Source organism: Cetorhinus maximus, chromosome 4, assembly GCF_964194155.1.
Source record: "Cetorhinus maximus chromosome 4, sCetMax3.hap1.1, whole genome shotgun sequence".
NCBI classification, from domain to species: domain Eukaryota; kingdom Metazoa; phylum Chordata; class Chondrichthyes; order Lamniformes; family Cetorhinidae; genus Cetorhinus; species Cetorhinus maximus.
In genome coordinates, this window is record NC_135882.1 from 80,575,449 (window position 1) to 80,600,173 (window position 24,725).

General features: G+C 42.2%; 1 protein-coding gene and 2 long non-coding RNA genes across 3 annotated transcripts in view; 2 read left to right on the forward strand and 1 right to left on the reverse strand.

Annotated features, from left to right (window-relative positions):
• Positions 1 to 613: 613 nt before the first annotated feature.
• Positions 614 to 3,840, forward strand: tcf24 (transcription factor 24). The gene is made up of 2 exons (XM_078540389.1): positions 614 to 1,211; positions 3,114 to 3,840. Exons 1-2 carry the CDS (start codon positions 789 to 791, stop codon positions 3,222 to 3,224), a joined length of 534 nt encoding a protein of 177 aa, XP_078396515.1. The 5' UTR covers positions 614 to 788; the 3' UTR covers positions 3,225 to 3,840.
• Positions 2,143 to 24,654, reverse strand: LOC144679711 (uncharacterized). The gene is made up of 3 exons (XR_013576406.1): positions 24,553 to 24,654; positions 5,035 to 5,159; positions 2,143 to 2,505 (listed from the first exon to the last, which is right to left on the reverse strand). It is a non-coding gene; the product is annotated as an uncharacterized LOC144679711 (long non-coding RNA).
• LOC144679710 (uncharacterized) overlaps positions 4,734 to 24,725 on the forward strand; it is a 51,533-nt gene continuing 31,541 nt past the window's right edge. The window contains exon 1 of the long non-coding RNA XR_013576405.1: positions 4,734 to 5,153. This is a non-coding gene — a long non-coding RNA (uncharacterized LOC144679710). The remainder of the gene's footprint in view (positions 5,154 to 24,725) is intronic.

Genomic DNA, 24,725 nt, shown 5'->3' on the forward strand with positions numbered 1-24,725 from the left:
GCCAGCAGTGCTCGACACTGAAATCATTACAAGCATTGCTTTATAAAAGGTTCATCTTCGTTGCTAGAACGGGTCCATTCCTGAATTCTAACCAGCAGCAGAACATACTGAGACATGGAAAGCTTGTCATAGCATCTGAGCTAGCTGTATATTCAGTTCGATTGGTGCAAAAAGGTAATGTCAAAGTCTCTCTGTCTCTGACAGTGTGCATTTCGGATCACGATACATGTCCACATTTATGATGAATTATTCTGCTTTTATAAAACAGGACATCAATTAACATTCTGCAAGAGTTGCTATTATTAATTTAAGTTTTTTTAAAAAAAAGCATTTCCTACTCTTTGCAGTCAGATTTCTGAATGTAATTCATACAGTACACAATATGACAGAGGCTTTCCTGCGTTTTTCAGAGTTTACAGACCGCCGAAAGCCGATTGGTTCGTCCGTGTAAAATGTGCACAGCACAAAGACCCTCCGATAGTATATTACTAATCAGCGACTGTGCAACTGACTTTTGAATTATAACTTATTTTATTGTGTAACTTTCCTTACTACAATAAATTATACAATGTAATAAAATGCTTTGAGCATTGGCTAAATTTGGTACTTATAGTACCAGGATAATTGACTTTTCTGGCGAGAGTGGGAATCAGAAAGAAATCTATGCGTCTTAAAACATTCTTAACATGTCGCAGTTTGAAAATTTAAATCAGTTCGCGCATATTTTTAAAGTTTGTGTTTGTTTTCAGGTTGACGCTTTCCCATGATTGTTGCGTTTGATCCGGGGAATGGTTCAGCCTAAGAAAAGTCTAATGGATTCCGCTGCTGTTCCAAAGGCCATGATCGAAGAGAGTCCTGGTTCCAGCCCCAGCTCGGATCCTGACTCTTTGATCTGTCCCATTCGAAAGCACTCGGAATTGGCTTCTCGCTCGAAGGTGGTGCGTACTAGGGGCAGGCCTGCGGCAGCAAACGCAGCCCGGGAGCGTAGCCGAGTACAGACCCTGCGGCATGCCTTCTTAGAGCTACAAAAAACTCTACCTTCAGTTCCTCCGGACACCAAACTGTCCAAACTGGACGTCCTAATCCTGGCAACGACCTACATTGCACATCTCACCCGTACCCTAGAAGAAAGTCTGGAGGAGGGAGAAGGTCGAAGGTCTGCTGAGTTAATGCACTCCCTCAGAGTGGACGGATATCTGCACCCAGTCAAAGTAAGAACTATTTTCCTCATTTACGTTCATGAAATGTCTTCGTGGTAATTATTTTAAACACTGATCTTTCCAGCCTTCAAAATTCAGACTTTTGTCAATAATCACCCGAAGTTTAAATAAATGTTATAAGTGAAAATGTGATCTATAATTTTCTTGCATAACTATTTCTGTCAAAATAAATCTAACATACAATGGACATTAATACGTAAAGGATTCATCGGGCCGCTTTGGCTAAAGCAGTTGCTGGCAAATTTAAGAATGCTGAATGCATCATGACACCATCCAGCGCACGAAACTTTCAGTGTTAATTTGATGTACATGTAGAAAAGGATTCCTCACACTCCCTTACGCTAATGAACTATAATTTTTGAAAATAAATTCACATTTCACTTTTCGAGTTTCCAAAATCATAAAGCTAATAATCTACAATTATTCTAGATGTTGAGTACTTTCAGGGCAGTGTTTCAGAGTGCTGTCGCTGGTTAGCATATGAATTACATAAAATGTGAGGTTTTCATTTTTAACGATTTGAAGCTCTCAGTTTAGACCTTTGACTTTTTGCACTATAATCTCAAAACTTTTGTCATTGAGGAATGAACGTAGCAATTGTCTATTTAAAAAGTGTCCGTGTTTTTTAGAGTTATAGAATATTCGGACATTTGACATGTTTTATTTTGTAAGCTGGTAACAGATCCATGATTTGCTGTTAATATACATCAAAACTAAAAATTAAGTACTTTAGAGCTTCAGCCCGGATGGGTAAACGTTTGTGAAACACAATTTTCTTTTCATATATATCATTTTGAAGAGCACAGATACGGAAGTTTAAAATATTTCTACATTTTAGGGTTAACTATATTTGTTATCAACTAACAATTTGAATTAGGTTAAGTGCCGAACACTAAACGTATGATCGACAAGACATGAAAAACAGAGAATAATGTGAACTTAACGAAGACGAACGATGCCTGAAATCATCCAAAATGATAGTAATTTCAATATAATGGGGAGTATTTTGTCGCAAACATAAACTTCAGCGATCGATGTTGATTCCTCCCACCCCAACACCCCCCAATTCTTCCATGTTAATGTTTTCAGCTCTGTATAACTGAAACATTCGATTGCATAATATATAACTTTCATAGTATTTGCAAGGAGGAAATTATTTGCATTACACATTACACAAAATGATGTTTTCAAACAGTCGTTTTTTTAAAAAAAAAGCTGAAAATCACACACAAAGGTTGTCAATATGAAGGTTCGTCGCTCAGTACTTTCAAGTATCAACAGATATCTGTCAAGGGAGACAAGAATGATAAACCATAAATATGAATCAAAAGACGGGAAATGATACATCTCCTTTAGCTATAACTCGACTTCCTAAACGTTTGGTGCCTGTTATATTTTTATTGACATCAATACCGTTGCTTATTTTTGTGTATTTATTGCAGACAGGATTTGTAATTTTATTATTTACATGAGAACTGAAAACAACAATCTCAAGAGCAAATGAAAGCGTTCAGAAAAGGTGGGGTTGTGGGCGGGATTGAGGAACTGGGTGGATTCTACCGATCTTTTTAAATTTCCTTTGTAGAGCCATGTGCAGTTTCACATTTGGATGGAAATCGGCATACATCAGTTAAAGCTAATATGAAAACTGTCCCAACAATTTTAAATCCCGTTTCTTAACTCAATAGTGCTCAAAATTGTATTCGCCGAATTTTTATTTAACTTCTATAACAAAAGAAATCCGTTTCGCTGCAACAAATTGGAATGGACAAAATCCAGTTAAAATCAACTTGGATTGATTGTCAAAGACACATTATCTGTCTATTAAAATCTATAGCACCCCCAGACATAAAGTAACAAATAATAAATATATTTTTTGTTCCTGAATTTCAGAAGTGGCCGATGCGATCCCGGTTGTATGTCGGTGCAACAGGTCAATTTTTGAATTCGGGTCAGTCAGAGAATCAAACTCAAGGAGAGACGACCAGCCCCGATCCTGTCTAAGCTGGGACACTTCGCAGAACTCATGGCATGGTGTTTATACTTATTAGAAACAAGTACTATTGCCAACTCCACCACTGCTATTTTGATAGAATTCCTTAAAGAGCAAACTATCCGTTTTCAAGGTACAGTTATCTCAAAGAAATTAGTAAACACGATATATAGCTGAATGCAATTATTGAAATAAATGCGGTGTATTTGAAATTGATCTACAAAGTTGTTTAATGTGTATATTCAAAGTATAGTCTCCGAATATTTCACGATTTATGAACTAAGTGTTACTTTAAAATATGCTTGTAAGTATCGATGATGATGTGTACATGGACTGTGCTAAAGCCATCCTCCCATCCATTTCTTGTCAATGAAATCTGAAATGTTGTCTAAGGAGTACTGATGCTTGCAAATTTGTAAAGTACTGACGCTAATGTTTTCAGTTCAAGTGCTTCTCTGCCTAATGGTGTTGAAAGGATGGGGGTTGGTTTCTATAAATGAAGTCACGGCTTGGCTGATCGGCTATGCACTTTCAATTTCACTAGGTTTGCACTAAATACAAGAACGAACAAATAGCAGCAAAATATTGTTGTGCGCGGCCGGGAACTGTGGATATGTGCATATTTTTTGACCATTAAAGTTTTTAAAAAAAGTGTTCCATTTTAATTCACCTTCTATATTATTGAAACCTTCTCACAGCTGTGGATAGTTGAGCAGTGCACAACTAACAATGATTTATACTGAAGCGTTACACAATTGAAATTAATCAAATTGTGTCCAATATGTTAACATTTATTAGAAATATGAAACTTAATTTTGACTATTCTCACGCCAAGGGGAACGAGCGTGTATTGGTACAAAAGCAAAATGCAACAGATGCTGGAAATCTGAAAAGAAACCCCAGAAATTACAGGAAATGCTCAGCGGGTCACGGAGCGTTTGTGGAGAGAGAAAGAGAGTTAATGTTTCAGGCTCAACTGACGAAAGGTCATCGACCTGAAAGGTTAGGCGTGTACTGGTGTTACATTGAACTTTTTTTGGTTTATCATGGATACAGAGATATACGAAATATGTACACATTATTGGAAGAATAATTTACATTTGTATTTAACTGTACTGACCGTAAATAAAACGGCCTGTATGTTTCATATGTTTGGTTCATCATTTCAATAATACCTAGTCGAAAGCTTCAATATTTTCAGCAATTGTTGAGAATGAAAGCAAGGATTAATTTGGTTCTTTACTTGGGAGTTTTGGTAGAAAGTAAAGTAAATTTTACTTTACAATGTCGAACTGCGCGGATTTTAATCTGTTCGTATGTCGTCATTTGCACATCCATGCACACCTCTGTTTTAAAGACTCGAAGTTTGAACTCTTGATGAACTAAACTGCATACAAAGTGGTCGGCTGAAAACAAATCTGTAACTTGATGCACATGCAAGAAGTATGAATATATCGAACAAGCAAATATTTTAGCCAGGCATATATTCATATTAATACATTGACTAATATACTATGATCGCACTAATATCGAATGACGCTACCCCTTCCTAATTTTAATATATTATCCTTTACAATATGCTCCTATGATTCAACGGAATGTTATTTTTGACTATAGCATATTTTGTTGAGAAATGTAAAATGTCAATTCGTATACAAATGTATTCAACCGCAAAATACATAACATATAATGTCGTGGAAACCTTTAAATCTGATTTACAAAATCGATTTTTTTTCTACATAGATTTGAAACTGACAGCCGTCTGAAATACTACGCATCGCCTTTGACTACCTAAATATCACACTAATTATGAAAGCGTACTTTCTGAGGAAAAAGTGTGTTCGCTCGGCAATTTAACTGTTTCAATTGATGTTAATGTTCTCAACTGTGTCCATCAATCATCATTGGCGGGTTTTCACTTATAAATGACATCAATAGGTGTAGCACTGTTGAAACATAAAAAAAATTAAAATAATTCTGTTTAACCAGATAGTTTCATAAACCATATCAAATTTATAAGCCAGATTTGATTCTAACTTTTGTCTGGGTTGAAAAATGTAACATTCTAATCTTACGACATTTTGAATATGGTGCTGAAATGTTGCTGCAATTCCTCGAGGGGTATACCAGTGTAAATCTATTAAACACACAGCCCTTCCATTGGCAAGAAAGGATTTTTCAATGTATGGACAAAACTGGATATGCAGTTGAAAGCCCGTCAGCAAAAATCATGTCCCCGTTCTAAATCGCACCCATTCAAGAATTACTGCACAGTCACCATCACTGGTGCATTCTCCATAGCAACGCCTCTACCAATCAGAGTCCACTTGCTAACCAGTCAGCATTCTCCTCACATACAGTATAAATTGTTGTTTTTCCCCTTGTATTGGTATTCTTGCAAAATGTCCTGATAAGTGCAAGATGAAAAGCTTCGACATGTCTCCTTTTGAGCAATACTTAGTTACTGCACTATTTATATGTCTATAGTGTGTATTATGTTGCACTCCAAATAAGGAATTTAATTCCTAGGCAATTGTACATTTTCCCATTTTTGCACCTAATGTAAACAGAGATCACTGTAAGGTGTAGAACAAGCAGCAAGCAACTCTTCATTGTCCCAACAAAATACAATTCCAGTCTCACAAGAGTGTTTCTTGTGCATTTCCATTGCTCACACTATCATTGAGTGAAACTGGGAAACCATCCAAACTCACTTTACTGAGAACTGTTACAAGCAATTACAGTGAAATTTGAAACCGGCACATCTTACACGAAAGTGTAGCAGTTTAGTCAGTCACCCAACCTTACCCCCATTACGTTGCTCCACTGTCAACCAATCAGAGGTCTAATTTACAAATTTTCTGGTAACAGTAAACAGAACCTATATTATTTTCTTTAAATAAGAACCACAAAGCCTTAATCACGTTGGATTGAATGGTATTTTCCCCAGCCACATAATCAAAATAAACGCAGTCTCGAAATGACTGTTTAACTGGATGGTGGGTAATGTGTTGGGAATTCACTTAGATGATGCCTTTCTCTATGTGGTGATTGCATGAGTAAGATGTTTAGGAGAATGGGAGGATCCAATTGGCTTCTGAATAAAACCATTGTCATTAAGAGTTTAAAAATATTTCAACATGGAACATTAATAATTAGATACAAACAAGATGATACGGTGGATAGCTGAGTGTTTACAACATTTTCTGAAACTAAGATAGTGTTTTTTTTAATTGTTTTAGATTTATAAAAAGCTTATAAAATAAGTTTGATGGGTTTCTCTAACGTTTTGTGAATTGTCACACAGATTCCATTCACGTTATTAAAACCTTCATCTGGATCACTATCTAACACTGATATTAGCCAGCTACCAGGAATCGTGTGAGAAGAGCCTGGTAGAAATGTAATTTTTCTTATCCTCTATGAGATGCACAGTGCTCCCCGATACCTGCTCAACTGATGTTGGAAAGACATGTCATTTATTGGTTTTGGAACTCCAATGTGAAGCACTGACACACTATTTAAAATAATGGATAGATTTATTGAAAATAAATATTATTCTTTAAGAAAACTAAATTAATGAGCAACAGTATAATCATAAATAGAACATTGATTAAAAAAATGAAGACATCATCAGGATTACAATTGGATGCTTCCTGTAATTATGTGCTAAAAGAGAAAGGAAACTACACGATTAGTACTGCAGCTTCTGTTCAAAGTTCTATCCGTGTCTGTGTGAAAAGAATACACAGCTCTCACAATTCATCTGTGATCTTCCCTCACACTCCCACCCACACCTCCCAAACCCCCAAGTATGGCTCAGTCAGTAAAACCATTGAGATTCAAACAAACTAAAAGTTCACGGGAATCTGCTGAGTTAAATAGTCTCAGCAGTGCTACAATCAGTTTTGGTGTCCATGGACTGCAGGAGAATGTAATTGTGCATATGGATGGTGGATTGAGACACCATGGGCAGAATTTTCTGCCTGTCGGGCAGGCTGTGCAGGAGCGGGCACTGGTGGGCGCACACCCGATCGCTGCCCACGATTGGGTCCGCGCCGCCATTTTATGCGGGCTGGCCAATTAAGGCCCACCCAGCATGAAACCAGGCTCCCGAGGACAGCGGGAGTGGGCAGGCGGCAGCGGGGCTGCTATGTCCGCCAGGTCCAGTAGCAACCTGGCAGCCTGTTTAAAAGAGCTCCTGCAGCCTTGCAAAGGCTGTGAATCATGGCCAGCAGAAGGGCTCCCCAGAGCACTGCTGGTAAGCAGGCCAGGCAGGAGGGTAGGGCAGGTGGGCACTGTGCCCTTTGTTTCTCAGACGATTGCTTTGCTGCCCTCCTCGAGGTGGCAGTAGCATGGCAGGAGGTCCTCGCTCCCAGGGACGGGAGGAAGAGGCCTCCCCACATGACCAAACATGCCTGGTAGGAGGTGGCAGAGATTGTGAGCTCCCACGACATGGTGCGACGCACCTGGATCCAGTGCCGCAAACGTTTCAATGACCTTTTGCACTCTAGAAGGGTGAGTACCATGTTGGCATTGGTCACTTAACCCAGCAGGTAGGCTTTCCCCCCTGGCTGCGCTCCCCCCCCCCCCCCCCCCAAACTCTGAGTGTAGTTACTGCACTGAATCATTGACAGCATGTTTCCTTCACTAGGTGAGCCAGCATATATTGCCCATGCCGAGGTCACCCTGAGAGGGTGGTGATGAGATGGGTTCTGCACCTGCAGCATGTGGTACAGTGACACCCACATTACTGTTCTGGGGGCAACCTGGGGGATCTGCACCTTGGCACAGTGCTGGAACTGCAAAACATGTCAAAGTCAGGGTGCTGACATGCTGGGAGGGGAGTTTCCAGGTGGCGGGGCACTGATCCATCTGCTGCCCTTTGCATTCCACATGCTTGTGCCTCCTTGCTTTGCAAGGTTAGGCCATGTGGTGCCAAATGTGATGTAGGCTGCATTTGGCTAAGGGAGGGCAGAACAGGCCTGGCATCTTTGCGTGAGTGTGTGGCAGCTGCGGGGTGAGGAGGCACTGGAGCCCTGCAATGTCCCACTCTGGTTGGGGTGGGACGGCAGTGAAGAGATTCCAGGTACAAGTTGCACTAATCAATGCTCTCCTCCTTTTCAGGAGAAGAATGCCCATAATTCCGCTGAGCGGTTGAGGGCTGACGGAGGGCCAGCCCAGATGGCCATCATTACCAGGTTCGAGTAGGGGGCCCCTCAATCTGGAGAGGTGCCATGTACCCAGGTCCACCGGTGTCAATGAGGCTGAGGTGCCACAGGCAGGTACGTTACCGCAGTAGTGAGGTCACCATTAGTGTCCCAGCAGCCATGGCAGTGCTGAATGATCAGTGATTGAAGTTTGCAACATGGCTTGACCATTGCTTATGGAACGATGAGCACATAATGATCCAGGGGACAGGGATGTGCATTGACATTGTCTCCATGTTAACTAATCAAATGTCCTTGTTCTTCCATTCAGCATCAGCGGAGCAGGGCCAGGAGGAGGAGGCACAGGGGCCCCCTCTCAGACCTGAGGCAATTGAAGTCTCTGACCCACCAGTGTCACACCATCTCTGCCAGGAAATGCAGGCACCAGCGCAGATGCTAGCAAGTCGGTGGGAATTAGATCATCGGCTAGTGTCTCGGGGCACAGCGGTGAGGGCATTTCACAGTCGCTAGAGGAGACAGAGAGTGCCCATGATGCCAGCAGTCGGAGGACTGCAGGAGACCAGACATATGCTCAGTTGGTGGCTGATGATGTGCCTCTGGAACCGTCCATGAGGCAGCAAACGCTGGAAGTCCAACAGGGCGTGCGGGAGGATCTGGCAGAGATACGTGAGGCTATACTTGGCTTGGTCTCTGTGGTGGAGGAGTCCACATGGACCACCGCTGATGCAATGAGCCTCATGGCTGAGCGCCATGCTTCCTCCATGGAGTGGCGACTCTCATGGAGACGCTCCTCCAGGAGACTAATCAGGACTTCCTGGGGATGCGCTTGGACTAGCAAGCCCTCACAGCAGCATTGACCTCAGCTGGTCTGTGCCTGTGTGAGAGATGGTCTGGGCACCAAGTTTCCAAGCTCGGTGCCCATCCATCTATGATGAGCAGGGAGGTCGAAGCGACCTCACGTCGGCACAGCAGCTGCCTGTCATCTCTGTAGGCTCCTCTCAGGGCGCTCCGGATGAGGGCAGCAGCTCCTCCAACCCCCCGCTAGTGACCATTTCATCCGGAGAAGCTGGGACGACTGGGGAGATGCCAGCTTTGAAACTGGCTGCTCCCTCCCAGACGGGCCAGCACAGGCTCCACGGGCCAGAGGACATCGAGGCCAACAGGACAGCACAGTGAGCAGGCTGTCTCAGGTGCAGTGCCAGCGAGGGGACAGCACCTAGGCGTAGCACCCGAAAATGTAAATTCAAGACACCTTAGGCATACCACGGGTTTCTCACTGGTGCTTTTGTGTTGCCCCGCAATGAGGCCATGATTAGTAGATATGCTGTTTAACACCTTTGTCATTTTGTTTCCTTAAGTTCATTTTGTTATATCATTAAATTTAGCCATGTGACCATGGCTGAGGGTGCATCTTTTCCTCTGCAGGTGGATGGTTACCCATGATGTTATGAGTGAGTCGTGTCACATTGAGCTTTATTGACAAGGCCCTTAGTTAATGTTCCTAACCAGGCAGGTTTAACACTCAGGTATCAAGTATTGGGCCTGCAGCACAGGCTTTTGTTGGAGGTCCATCTGTGGTGTTCTAGCTGAAGGTTCGTTGGATTAAAGCCTCCTGGGTGTTGCTGCCTCCCTGAAGAATGCCCATGTCAGCGTCTACCCCCTCAGCACTTCCCTGTGCGTGCTCAACCTTGGACTCACTGCTGGACTCATCATGCGCAGCCGCAGCAAGTGCGTCTACATCTTCTTTATCCACAGCATCACCCCTTTCCAGCGCAAGATTGTGAAGAGCGCAGCATGCAACCATTATCAGTGGCACACGATCTGGGGGGTACTGGAGTGCGCCCCCGAACGGTCCAAACATCGAAACTGCATCTTGAGAAGGCCGATTGTTCTCTCCACCACAGCCCTCGTGGAGGCGTGGCTCCTATTGTACCACTGCTCAGCTTCTGTTCTTGGATGGCGGAGAGGCATCATGAGCAACCTTCTGAGGGGATAGCCCTTGTCATCCAGCAGCCATCCATCAAGCCGGGCTGGAGCACTGAAGAACCCTGGCACCTGGGAGTGTCTGAGGATATTGGCGTTGTCGGAGCAGCCTGGGTACCTTGCACAGACTTGCAGAATCTGCAGTTTGTGATCACAGACTATCTGCATGTTCATGGAGTGGAAGCTCTTCCTGTTGACGAAGGTACTGGGCTTACCTGCTGGCGCCTTGATGACCACTGTGTACAGTCTATTGCACGCTGGATGCGGGGGAAGCCAGCAATCGCAGCGAAGCCTCATGCTCGCTCTGTCTGGCTGGCCTGGTCCCAACGGCAGTGGATGAAGGTCAATGCACACCTAAATAGAGAGTCTGTCACCTGCTTGACACAAGTGTGGACAGCTGATTGGGAGACACCGCAAAGATCACCCACTGACCCCTGGAAAGAGCCAGAGGCATAGAAGTTGGGGGCAGCTGTGACCTTTAGAGCCACTGGCTGGGGTGTCCACTCACACAGTTAGCGGAGATCTCAGGGCCTATAATCTGACAGATATAGTTGACTGTCTCTCTTGAGAGATGAAGCCCCCTTTGGCACTGCACCTCAAACATATTGAGGTAGCTGCTTCACCGCCTGTATATCCTGACAGCAGGACAGTGGCGTCTTCTGCAGCCCCTTCCGCCTTGGACTTCCTATTGGCCCTGCACCCCTTGTGTCTGTGCCTCTCCTCCCAAAGTTGACTCCCGTGGAGGGTGAATGTGCACTCCTGGCCTCCTCCCCCTTCTGTCCCTTCCTCCTCAGAGGAGGTGCCTCCAGTGGAGAGCACAACTCCCATTCCCAGGCTAAGGGAAGGCTTCCTGAAACCTGCAGGCCCAGAAATGATTCTTCACTGCAGAGTGCTGACCTGAAGGTTGTGAGTCCTGTCCAAGCAGCTAGTATGAGTTTTGAAGTATTTCTGCTCACACAGGCAAGTATCAGTAACTTTCAAAATTAACTATCAGTCTGAGCACATTTGCAACCCCACTGACCCCTCTTATCCCACCCGTGGATGGGAGTTATACAAATGTGTCCTATCGGCCTGCCCGTTGCACCCGTGTGACGACCCGAAGATCTCACGCGCCCTGAAAAATTACCGTCAATTGGCACCTCAAGGGCCTTAAGTGGCCCGTTAACTAATGGCGGGCGCACATCAGAGATCATTGCGAGCCCGCCCAACGAAATATCGCGATGGCGTGCCATGATGCTCGCCCAACGTCACCGTGCGTCACTTTACACGTTGGTGTGCAGGGCCTGCCCTTGCATGCCAACGGGAAAATTCTGCCCCATCATGTTTGGCTGCATTGCTCCATGATTAAATAGCTAACTGACACTGTTTTGATTCATACAGACAAGCTGCAAGGAGGAAAAAAAGTTTTATTCTATTTCTGGTGCATGTGGAAACATACCCCCATAAATTGTTAGTTCGTTTAGAAGGAAGGAAAAAACAAATATGAGGGGAAAAAGCATCGAATTTGGTTTTAAACCAGTGGTGGGTGGGGGGGTGCACGCTATGTAGGAAGCACAAAAGCAAAACCGTGTGGGGTTGCTTGCAGGCACGGGGTGGGGGTGGGGGGGATGCATTATTGTGTCTATGTTAGAGCAAAATACCTGCATCATACGTAAGCACCAAAACTTGCAATGTCAATGCAAACACTGATTTCTTTACTTATATAAATAACTAATTCTGAAGTGTAAATATAAAAGGTTAATTTCACAATGCCAAAAAGTGAAAAAATTGTGTTAGTTTAAGCAGATGAATTCACAAAGTCAAATACATACCACAGGAAATAGATGCAGGGTGTTTCTCCACAGGTTGGGTTGGGATGTGGGATAAGATCAGAGGATAGTTCAGCCTGAGCTGCTCCTAAAAACCGTGAAAAGGCTTTCAGTGCCTGATCAATGGACCCAGTATCAGGAATTAGGGTGCCTGCTGAGAACCACACCCACCACCCCACACCCCCAACCCTTGCTGCCAACCCGACTCCTCCTGCCTCCTCGGTGACTCCCACCCCTGGACTAAGCCATCATTTACCTGGGGTCCAGCGAGGATACTGGATATTGGATGGGTGTTTTACCAACAGCAGCCACTGCATCCCCGGTGGTGCTGTCATTCAATAGAGCTGCTGGCCTTCAATTGGCCAGCAACTCTTGGCAAGTGAGCTTCCGCCCCCCAGGATCCTTGAGGTCCTGTTAAGTGTCTTAGTGCTACTTATTACGCAGGCCTTCCTAAAAAGAGGGGATGCAGTGTTTGCCATATCTATATAATGGGCTGTATTTTATGGGGCTGTGTTCCCCAACACTCCCCTCCCCAACCAAACCACCGGTCCGGAGCTCCACGTTGAAGCCGGCTACCCCACAGCCATTTTACGCTTGGTGGGGCGTTAATTGGCTCAGGGCAAGGCCCATCTGAGGAGGCAGTTGTGCCTTAGAGGGTTGTCAGTCAATCCAATTGTCCAGCAGCTCTGTAGTCCTAGCAGCGCCACATTCGAGTGGTGGCCATTGCTGGGACTATAGGCAGTCCCCAAAGAAGAGAAGGTTATGGAGGCCAGACTGAAGTTGAGACTGGGATTTCAGAGGCCATGGAGGTAGGGTTAAAAGGGAGCCTATGGCCTAGTGGGGAGTGCTTCTGATGGGCACAGTGGACTCCCCCACAAAGGAGGATCACTCCTTCCCCCTTGCCGACACCAGCCCAGCCAGTAAAAGCCTCTGGGGCCTCTTGGCTTCAGTCTCCTCCTGCCATGGGTAAAACAGCGATGGGACTGGATGACACACAAGTTAATTGGCCACTTAAGGACCTCAATAGGTCCAAGGGTGGGTGTGCCACCTGATGTCCCCATGGCCCACACTCCCAGTAAAATGACAGACAGGTCAGGGGTGGGGGGGGAAGGCAATGGGTAAGCCATGCACTACATTTTATGAGCACCCGCCCCCACCTTCAAATACGCCAGCAGAGGAGCATAAAATCCAGCCCCATGATGTGGCTGAGATCAGGACTTCCATAGCATACTGTACTGATGCCCAAACCAAAGTAACGATGTCCCACTGTGCTGTCCTCATATTTATATATTATGTTATTAATTATTGTGTCTATGTTAGAGCAAAATACCTGCATCATACGTAAGCACCAAAAAACTTGCAATGTCAATGCAAACACTGATTTCTTTACTTATATAAATAACTAATTTTGGAGTGTAAATATAAAAGGTTAATTTCACAATGCCAAGGAGTGAAAAAATTGTGTTAGTTTGAGCAGATGAATTCACAAAGTCAAATACATACCACAGGAAATAGATGCAGGGTGTTTCTCCACAGGTTGGGTTGGGATGTGGGATGAGATCAGAGGATAGTTCAGCCTGAGCTGCTCCTAAAAACCGTGAGCCAAAGTAGGTTGCAGAGGGAAAATTTTTGGGTCTCAAAACATTCTTTTAAAATTGCACAAAGCTACACACAGGTAGTCAAAAATCAGTCTTACTTGGTGCATATTTTCTCAATTGTATTTTAGAGTGAGAATTTATAATTTGTAAAATGTTCTAAATTAATTTATGTTTAAGGTTACAGTGCATGTTAATTGTGAGTCCTGACTCCTGATATCATCCAAGCTTACTTGCATCACACTGAGAACCTCTGAACTATTGTGTGACTTACTAGCAGAACTGGGAGAAGTCTGGGAGCAAGTTGTCTATATGCTTTTCTGAAAGAGGCAGACGTAAAATTGGGAAATTGAGCAACCAAAGAAAAATAATGGAAGTAGGTAAAAAAGCCAAGTTAGGAAACATAAAAAAATCAAAAGGTTATAAACAAATACTATAAAATGTCACAATTAAAGCATTGTGTCAGTTGTATCCTTTATTTATTCCCAAGAAAAAGAAAGATAGAAAGGCAGGAGTATTCCAGCATCTACTCCACAACTGAAAGTCTTCTATTAAACTTACAAGATTGTAAGAGTCTCCGATTGCAGATACACAACTCTGACTATTTCATTTTCCAATCTTCCTCCTTTACTGAACTTGCCCTGGACCAAAGTGTTGGAATACTGTACAACAAATCATACTGCCCAACTCAACAGAATGCACCTGTAACAACAATCAGGATGTGGTGATTCAGGGGAACCTCTGAAGAACAAGGCTTCTTGAAACCACCAGAAGCCCTTGTCTAAGACTTCATCGATCTGAACTCACTTTGTTAATGGAGGTAATCAATGACAGAGCAGGTTCAACTGAAAATGTCAGCCATGGCTCATTTGGTAGAATTTTTACCTGAGTCGGATGGTCGTGAATGCAAGTCCCACTTCAGGACTTCAGCACAAAAACTTTGGCTAATGCTCCAGTACAGTACTGAGAGAGTGCTGCAGTGTTAGAAATGCTGCTTTTCAGATTAGGTGCTGAAGCTCTTGTCAGGCGAATGTGAAAGATTCCATGGTTCTATTTTGAAGAAGAGCAGGTGAATTATCCCTGGTGTCCTGGCAATATTTATCTTTCAATCAACATCAGAAAAACAGATTATCTGGTCATTATCACATTGCTCTATATAGCTTGTTGCATGCTGTATTTCCTACATTACAACAATGAATACACTTCAAAGGCACTTCATTGGCTGTAAAGTGCTTTGGGTGTGTAAGGCATTATATAAATGCAAGTCTTTTGTTTTCATTTTTTGGAGAGCCCTCCAAAACTCGTTGTTCGGGAGATGAAGATTGTTACTGCTAATGCTGCTAGCAGACTTAGTATCCTGTATCCTCATTCTCCCATGAACATCTCTGATCGCTTCCAAAGAGGGCTTATCAATCATTCAAATACTGGTAATTGGTTCAGGGACAGGAAAACCTTTCCCGGTTGTACTTAATATCGGGCATCAGAGGAGACAAATTTTGGCTTGAGTGCAGTTGATGATGAAATTTGTTGAAATGTTGATGTATCGAGTTTCAAAGAATGAGGTGATCTCATTGAAATCTACAAAATATGTAAAGGGATAGACAGGGTAGATGCAGGTAAGATGTTTCCCCCGGTTGGAGAGTTTAGAACCAGGGGACACAATTTCAAAATAAGGGGGAAGCCACTTAGGACTGAGATGAGGAGAAATCCTTTTACTCAGAGGGTTGTGAATCTTTGGAATTCTCTACCCCAGAGGGCTGTGGAGGCTCAGTCATTGAGTGTGTTTAAAGTAGAGATTGGCAGATTTCTAAATGCCAACAATGTAAAGGGATATGGGGATAGTGTGGGAAAAATGCATTGAAGTGGAAGATCAGCCATGATCATATTGAATGGTGGAGCAGGCTCAATGGGCTGAATAGCCTACTCCTGTTCCTATGTTCCTATATGGTTGGCTGCTATCAGAAGAGACACTCCAAAAGGAGATCTCAACAACTATTCTTTCAACTAAAGATAGATGTGTTAGCACTACAATCTTCAGTGTAATGCCACAACTAACAGATGTTTCATAAAAATCGTGGCGTTGAGAAAGTACCAAAGGAAAACTCTCCAATGGTAGCTGCATCCATGTCCATTGACTCTTAGACATCAGTGATAACATGCCCAAATAAAGATGTGAAAATAAGCCTCTTTTAAATCCTTTGCAGCTAACAACTTGGGGGATACATTACCTGAACGGTAAATAATACTGTTACCATCATGAATCTTTCCTGTTTCATGGATAGTCCTGGGCTTTTATGCCTAAGATAGGAAGAAATCTTCCAAAATTTTGAGGTCTGATATGCCTTACAAACAACTACTCTGAAGTGTTTATTCCTTTTTTTTTAACCAATTAATATATTGTCTTAAATTAAATGCAGAAGTATCGAAAACTGATGATAGTAACTTCGGCATTGTATTCTGGCTTTAAACAACATAAATGCCCCTGGTATATTATTTTTCAGATTTGCCAGCAGACACTCAAGGCTTTTTAAAAATTTATTCACAAGATGTGGGCATCACCAGCAAAGCCAGCATTTATTGCCTATCCCTAATTGCCCTTGAGAAGGTATTAGGGGGGGGAGTTCCAGGATTTTAACTGAGTGGCAGTGAAGAATAGCAATATAGTTCCAAGTCAAGATGGTGTGTGACTTGGAAGGGAACTTGCAGCTGGTGATGTTCTAATGTGTCTGCTGTCCTTATTCTTCTAGGTAGTGAAGGTCACGGGTTTGGGAGTTGCTCTTTATATATGTTTCTCTCTCTTTAATCTGTAAATTCCATTGTTCTATATGTCTTTGGAAATTTACTTTTCCCATAATATAAACATCTTCCATGTTGCCAATATGGTCAGTACTTTTGCGAAAAATAAACACACTGCTTGGCCTTGCTTATCTTGTTAGTTGTAAACATCCTATCATCACTTTGAAACCTAAACAATCCCTTCACTTATATAAAATGCAAATTTCCTTCACACCCTAATACTAAGCCCTCATCCATGCTTACTCATTAGCATTTCAAATGCCTTTTACCCCTAATTTATTTTGGTAATTTCAAACTTGCAGTCTATCTGACTCTAATCCAATTATATCATACAGACAGAACCATCTATCCTCACATCCATAAACCTACTTTACAATAAACCGCAACAATATAATAAAAAAATATTAGTTTCATCACACTCCTCATAACTTGGTTTCCTCCCTTTTTTTGAATTGACATTAAATTTGGCTATAATAATCAGTCCCTTCGTTCACGTCTTTAATATAGATCATAAATAGTTGAAGACCCTGCAATGATCCCTGTGGCACTTCACTGGTTACAGCTTGCAAAGTTGAAAATTAGCTGTTTATCCCAACTCTCTGTTTCTTGTTAGTTAGCCAATCCTCTATCTACACTAATATATCACTCCTAACACCATGAGCTCTTATCTTGTTTAGTAAGCTTTATTTGACACCTTATCAAATGATAGTAAAATAAAGAAGAAAATCCTAGAAGTCCTACTTATAGGAAAAAAGGGGTAGAGGCACTGCGATATAGGATTATACAAACACACAGCAAAAGGCTGAGCAGAGGGACTGAGACCCAGAGGAAAACATAGTTGCAGATGCAACACGCAAGAATAAACATTTCTTTTGGAAATTCAAATACACTACATCTACTGCTTCCCCTTTATCCACCCTGCTTGTTACATTCTCAAAGAACTATAATAATTTTTTCAAAAATGATTTGCCTTTCACGAAACGATGTTGACTTTGCCTGATTGTATTATGATTTTTAAATGTCCTGCTACTACTTCCTTAATAATGGATTCTCGCATTTCCCAATGATAGGCTAACTGGCCTATAGTTTCCTGCTTTCTGTCTCCCTCCTTTCATGAATAGAGGTGTTACATTTGCGGTTTTCTAATTCCCTGGGACCTTTCCAGAATCTAGGGAAATTTGGAAGATTACAACCAATGCATCAGGTGACCTGCACTACCTTTAGGCCCATTAGTTGACCTAGTATTTTTTCTCTAGTAATCATGATTGTTTTAAACTCTCCCCTCACTTTTGCCTCTTGATTTGGGAATGCTTTATATGTCTTCTACTGTGAACACAGATGTAAAATAGTTGCTCAAAATCTCTGCCTTTCCTTTGTTTCCCATTATTAATTCCCCAGTCTCATCCTCTATAGCACCAATGCTTACTTTAGCGATTCTTTTCCTTTCTATATAGTTATAAAAGCTTTTACTGTTTGTTTTTATATTTCTTGCTATTTCTCTCATACTCAAATTTCTCCCTCTATTATTTTTAGTCATCTTTTGCTGGTTTCTAAAAAATTCCCAATCTTCTGGCTTACCACTAATTTTTGCAGCATTGTGTGCTTCTTCTTTCAATTTGATACTATTCATAGCTTCATCAGTTAGCCACAGATGGTGCATCCTTCTCCTAAGTCTTTCTTTCTCAATGGAATATATCTTTATTGAGAATTATGAAACATCTCCTTAAATGTCTGCCACTACTTCTCTACTGTCTTACCTTTTAACCTGCTTTCCCATTCCAATTTAGCCAACTCCTTCTTCATACCTATTTAATTGTGTTTATTTAAGTTTAAGACACCTCCACCCACATTTCTCACCCTCAAACTGCATGCGAAATTCTATCATGCTATGATCAATCTTGTTTAGAGGATGGTATACTATGAGGTCATTCATTAATTGTTGCTACAATACAGGATGACTTATGTGCCAAACAGCATAAGCAGCAAGCGATAGACAGAGCTAAGCGATTCCACAACCAATGGATCAGGTCTAAGCTCTGCAATCCTGCCACATCCAGTCATGAATGGCAGTGGACAATTAAACAACTCACTGGAGGAGGAGGCTTCACAAATATTCCCATCCTCAATGATGGGAGAGCCCAGCACATCAGATAAGGCTGAAGCATTTGCAACAATCTTCAGCCAAAAGTGCCAAGTGGATGATGCATCTTGGCCTCCTCCGAAGGTCCCCAGCATCACAAGCGCCAGTCTTCAGCCAATTCGATTCACTCCATGTGATATCAAGAAATGGCTGAAGGCACTGAATACTGCAAAGACTTTGGGCCCTGACAATATTCCAGCAATAGTACTGAAGATTTCTGCTCCAGAACTTGCCACACCTCTAGCCAAGCTCTTCCAGTACAGCTATAACACTCGCATCTACCTGGCATTGTGGAAAATTGCCCAGGTATATCCTGTGCACAGAAAGCAGGACGAATCCAACTTGACCAATTACCGTCCCATCAGTCTACTCTCCATCAACAGTAAATTGATGGAAGGGGTCATCAGTGCTATCAAGCAGCACTTGCTTAGCAATAAACTGCTCACTAATGCCCAGTTTGGGTTCCTCCAGAGTCACTCAGCTCCTGACCTCATTACAGCCTTGCTTCAAACATGGGCAAAAGAGCTGAGCTCCAGAGGTGAGAGTAGCTGTCTGCCCTTGACATCAAGGCAGCATTTGACCGAGTGTAGCATCAAGGAGCCCTAGCAAAATTGGGGTCAATGGGAATCAAGGGGAAAACTCTCCACTGGTTGGAGTCGTACCTTGCACAAAGGAAGATGGTTGTGGTTGTTGGAAGTCAATCATCTCACTTCCAGGACATCACTGCAGGAGTTCCTCAGGGTAGTGTCCTAGGCCAAAACATCATCAGCTGCTTCATCAATGACATTACTTCCATCATAAGGTCAGAAGTGGGGATGTTCGCTGATAATTGCACAATGTTCGGCACCATTCGCAACTCCTCAGATACTGAAGCAGTCCATGTCCAAATGCAGCAAGACCTGGACAACATCCAGACTTGAGCTAACAAGTGGCAAGTAACATTCGCATCACACGAGTGCCAGGCAATGACCATCTCCAACAACAGAGAATCTAACCATCAGCCGTGACATTCCATGACATCAGCATCACTGAATCCCTCACTATCAACATGCTGGGCGTTACCATTGACCAGAAACTGAACTGGACTAGCCAATATACTGTCGCCACAAGAGCGGGTCAGAGACTAGGAATCCAGCGGTGAGTAACTCACCTTCTGACTCCCCAAAACCTGTCCACAATCTACAATGCAGGAGTGTGATGGAATACTCTCCACTTGCCTGGATGAATGCAGCTCCAACAACACTCAAGAAGCTTGATACCATCCAGGACAAAGCAGCCCGCTTGATTGGCCCCCATCCACTAATATTTGCTCCCTCCACCAACAATGCACAATGGCAGCAGCGTGCACCATCTACAAGATGCACTGTAGGAACTCACCAAAGCTCCTTATAGAGCATCTTCCAAACCCATGACTACTACCATCTAGCAGGACAAGGGCAGAAGCCACATGGGAACACCACCACCTGGACGTTCCTCTCCAAGCCACTCACCATACTTACTTGAAAATATATCACTGTTCCTTCATTGTCACTGGGTCAAAATCCTGAAACTCCCTCCCTAACAGTACTGTGGGTGTACCTACACTACATGGACTGCAGCAGTACAAGAAGGCAGCTCACCACCACCTTCTCAAGGGCAATTAGGGATGGGCAATAAATGCTAGCCTAGCCAGCAACACCCACATCCCATGAATGAATTAAAAAATTCAGTTTCATTACACATTACCAGGTCTAAAATAGGCTGTTTCCTGGTTTGTTACAGAATGTATTGTTCTAAGAAACTGTCCTGAATACACTCTATGTACTCATCCTCCAGGCTACCTTTGGCAATTTGATTTGTCCAATCTACATGAAGATTAAAATCTCCTACAATTATTGCAGTACCTTTCTTTCAAGCCCCTTTTCTTGCAAGATCTAGGAAAATCCATCCCCATGAGACACACACAGTTTAAAGCAGGAAGTATAAATTATCATGCCCATGAAGCGAAATAAAAATTGAAAATAAAAGATGGGGCTAAGAGAGAGAGAAATAAATGAGGCAGGCAGAATAAGTATTTTTTTTAATCTTCCAACATGAATTAGATTCTGGAGGAATGAGTAACCATACTTCTAAAACTCAAGAATTTGGATGTGTACAACAGAAATGCTCTGCACAATATTCTGTTCAGCTGGGTGGAAAATTACATCTGCTCTGACTTCCACATCCGTCCGCAAGAGTGCTTACTAACTTGTAAATTCTACTCCGCTATTTCCAAAGACAAATTATTCTTAAATGCCAAACCAAGATGTTATAACATCTAACGTAAGAAAATGAAAAGCTGGGTTCCCAGCCTGAAGATTAGTATAGTTTCAATCCTATTAATTTATCTATTATGGCTACAAACACTCTGGTGCATTTGAGGCATTTTTCAATTGCCTTTTTGATTATGGGAGCAGACAAAGTAGCTGCAAGAATGGATACTAGCAAAATTATATATGCAGCAATGTCTCTTTAGATCTTAGATGCAAGAAACCAAACATGAGGAAAAGATTAGAAATAGTGGAACAGAATTTCTGCTTGTTTGTGCCAGTAATATCAGTACAATTTGGGCAAAATCAGCCAAACCAGAGCAAAGAATTGGGGAATTTAAATGTAAGTTATATCCAAAATTTCTTATGTTCATCTCTCTTTTATGCTGGTTTACCTGATTAGGCACTGTGCATAAAACAGGCCACAACCCAGGTCGAGATTCTGTTTGCTGCTTTGGGAAGGTTCTTCAAATGGCTTTTTTTCTTTGAGCACAGTCACTTGCTTTTAAAGTTTTCTACATCAAAATATATTTAATTTACAAAGCAATTACTGGTGCACATCACAAGAAATATTGATTGACTCGGTATTGATTCTTAAGTCATTTTCACTGATTTTAAATCAGGTTACACATAGGCAGGATTAAAAAGGCCTTTTTTTGTGATATATCCATTTTTAGCTGTGTTAATATAAAAAGGCCAGGTTATCACTCTTAAAACATCAAGGAATACATTTTACTACAAAGAAAATAATTATGCTACATTATGCTGCCGAAATGCAACTGTTCTTGTAAGATTTTATGTTTATGATTATGCAAATGATTTTTTATTGGATACTTGATCTGTAACCCAAACAGTGCAATTTCAAATGCATTTTGGGTGCAATTTCCTGATGTTCCAAAGCAGACACACTACTTCGTATATTTGACTACCATTTATTCTTTCAAGAAAAACATGTATGTTTTTTGAATAATTGCAACTAACATGATCAATTTTTCAATGTTAAATTTCAGTAATAGAGACAGAAAAGAAACATAATTTGTTAATACCTATATACATACTTATCTAATCAAACAACTGCTTTAGTGACATGGGCTTGCTCTAGGTAGATGCATACAAAGATAATACAATTATTGCCATAACAGTGGATTACAGCCCCAAATTACTTACGGGCATATTGAACTTTTTAAGGAAGACGTGGATTTAAAAAAAAATACAAGCAACGATACTGAACAAAAGATGACTGAGAATGTAAAGTAACCACTTTCTGGAAAATTCCTATGTGGATTATACCTGACCGGCTAGTCCTGAGAGAACATGGAATGTCGTAGCTAAAAAGATGTCGAGGCCTACTTCAGACAGAGACACTTGAAAGGAAGAGATGAGAGGCCAAAGACTGACTTTTATCTCCTGTGGTTGCGGAGCCAATGGAGACTGATTGCCACACCTCAGCAGACATCCAAAACCCATCTCCTGTTGAGTTATATCTCAGAATGTGGAAATGGTCTAAGTTGAAAGAAAATGGACTCTGGGCAAAAGGCATATTTGTTTTTTCCCTTCCAGGAATACACAAGGAAATGGGTTAAAAAGTTAGCTGCAGATCTGATCTGTGTGTGCTTGTGTGCTGTGAGAGTGACAGCAGAAGGTGACAACTGGCACTCCTGCATCTTGCAGACAAAGTCCCTCTCTCTTTCTGTTGCTGGAGGCAAGTTAGCAAAGCCACAATCACAAAGGAAACAGGACAGCTTTTTCAGCCAACCCGCAGAACCAAATGTCTCCAAACCAACTGCTAAATTGCCAAAGTCAGCTCTACTGGAATCACTCAACTTAACAGCTGCAACGTTTCACCATCTATATCTAATGCACAAGCCAAAGACTGATTTGTATATCTTATTAAATTTTTATTTGGACTCAACTTCTCATTTTTGATCTGTGTGTATGTGTTGCATTTTTATTATTGTTTCTCAGGCTCTTAGTAACCAATAAACTTATTATTTCTTCAACTCAAGAAAGCCTGGTTAAATTGGCTCCTTCTAAAGCATAACTACATCTGGACTGGGAAAAGATATCCATGGCCGGGAAAGGATCTCTTTTAAATTAACCTTGTAGCAACCAACAGAGAGCATTGTTGGCGGGGCCTTGTAGCAACCAACAGAGAGCGTTGTTGGCGTGGGGGGGGGGGTGTGTGTGTGTGTGTGTGTGTGTGTGTGAATAAAGCATGGGAGCCAGCTCATTCCTCCTCACCCAGGAGCATAACAAAATTGGGGTCCCGTTTGAGAAGCTAACAAACTGGGGGACCATGCCCGGGGACTGGTCATAACATCATTAACTGATGGCAATTGGACTGCCATTTCAAAGAGGTCCTGAGATATTAGTAAGTATCAGGAGGAGAATACATGTGTGTTATTATAATAACATGACAGAAAATATATTAGTTGGTAGAGGTAAAGAAACATCCCAGGGTTGTTTATGCCCAGTGACAAAAACATTGTCAAAAATAAATTTTAAAAGATTTTGAACCCTAACAAAGATCCCTAACCTTAACTCTTAAATCAAATACCTGACCCCTAATGTTAAACAATGTAATTCAGGGTGGCTGCTTTTGTCTGTCACTTCTGACTGTATGGACGTCGACCACATTTTCAACTGCCACTGCCTCTGCGAGAGCAGTAACAAACCATGGCTGCTGGATTACAATTAGTATTAACAGTAACAAACCATCATTCCCTGGTTAGCGTCAGTATTAACAGGAACAAACTTTTGTCCCCGGATTACTGTCAGTATTAACAGTAACAAATTGCCACCCTCGGATTACCATCAGTTTTAACAGTAACAAAGCACCATTCTCTGATTACAATGCTATTAACAGTAACAAACCACCATCCTCGGATTACCGTCAGCATTAAGAGTAATAAACCGTCTCTCCTGGTTTACCGTCAGTATTAACAGTAACAAACTGCCATCCTCGGATTACCGTCAGCATTAAGAGTAACAAATTGCCTCTCCCGGATTACCTACAGTATTAACGGTAACAAATCGCCTATCTGTGATTACCGTCAGTATTAATGGTAACAAACCGCCTCCCCGTGATTACCGTCAGTATTAACCGTAACAAATTACCGCTCCAGGATTATCGTCAGTATTAACGGTAAAACAATGCTACTCTAGGGTTACCATCAGTATTAATGGTAACAAACCGCCGCTCCTGGATTACCATCAGTATTAACAGTAGTGAACCTCCGCTCCAGGATTACCATCAGTATTAATGGTAACAAACCGCCACTCCTGGATTACCATCAGTATTAACGGTAACAAACCGCCGGTCACGGATTACCGTCAGTATTAACGGTTACAATCCGCTGCTCCAGTATTAGGGTAACAAACTGCCCCTCCCAGATTACCGTCAGTATTAATGGTAACAAATTGCCATTCTCAGATTACCGTCATTATTAATGGCAACAACACACCGCTCCAAGATAACCGTCCGTATTAACTGTAAAAAACCGCCTATCCGTGAGTACCGTCAGTATTAATGGTAACAAACCGCCGCTCCTGGATTACCGTCAATAGTAATGGTAACAAACTGCCGCTCCTGGATTACCGTCAGTATTAACAGTAACAGGCCATAACTACAGGATTACTGTCAGTATTAATAGTAACAAACCGCCGCTCTCGGATTACCGTCAGTATTAATAGTAACAAATTGCCACTCCCGGATTACCGTCAGTATTAAC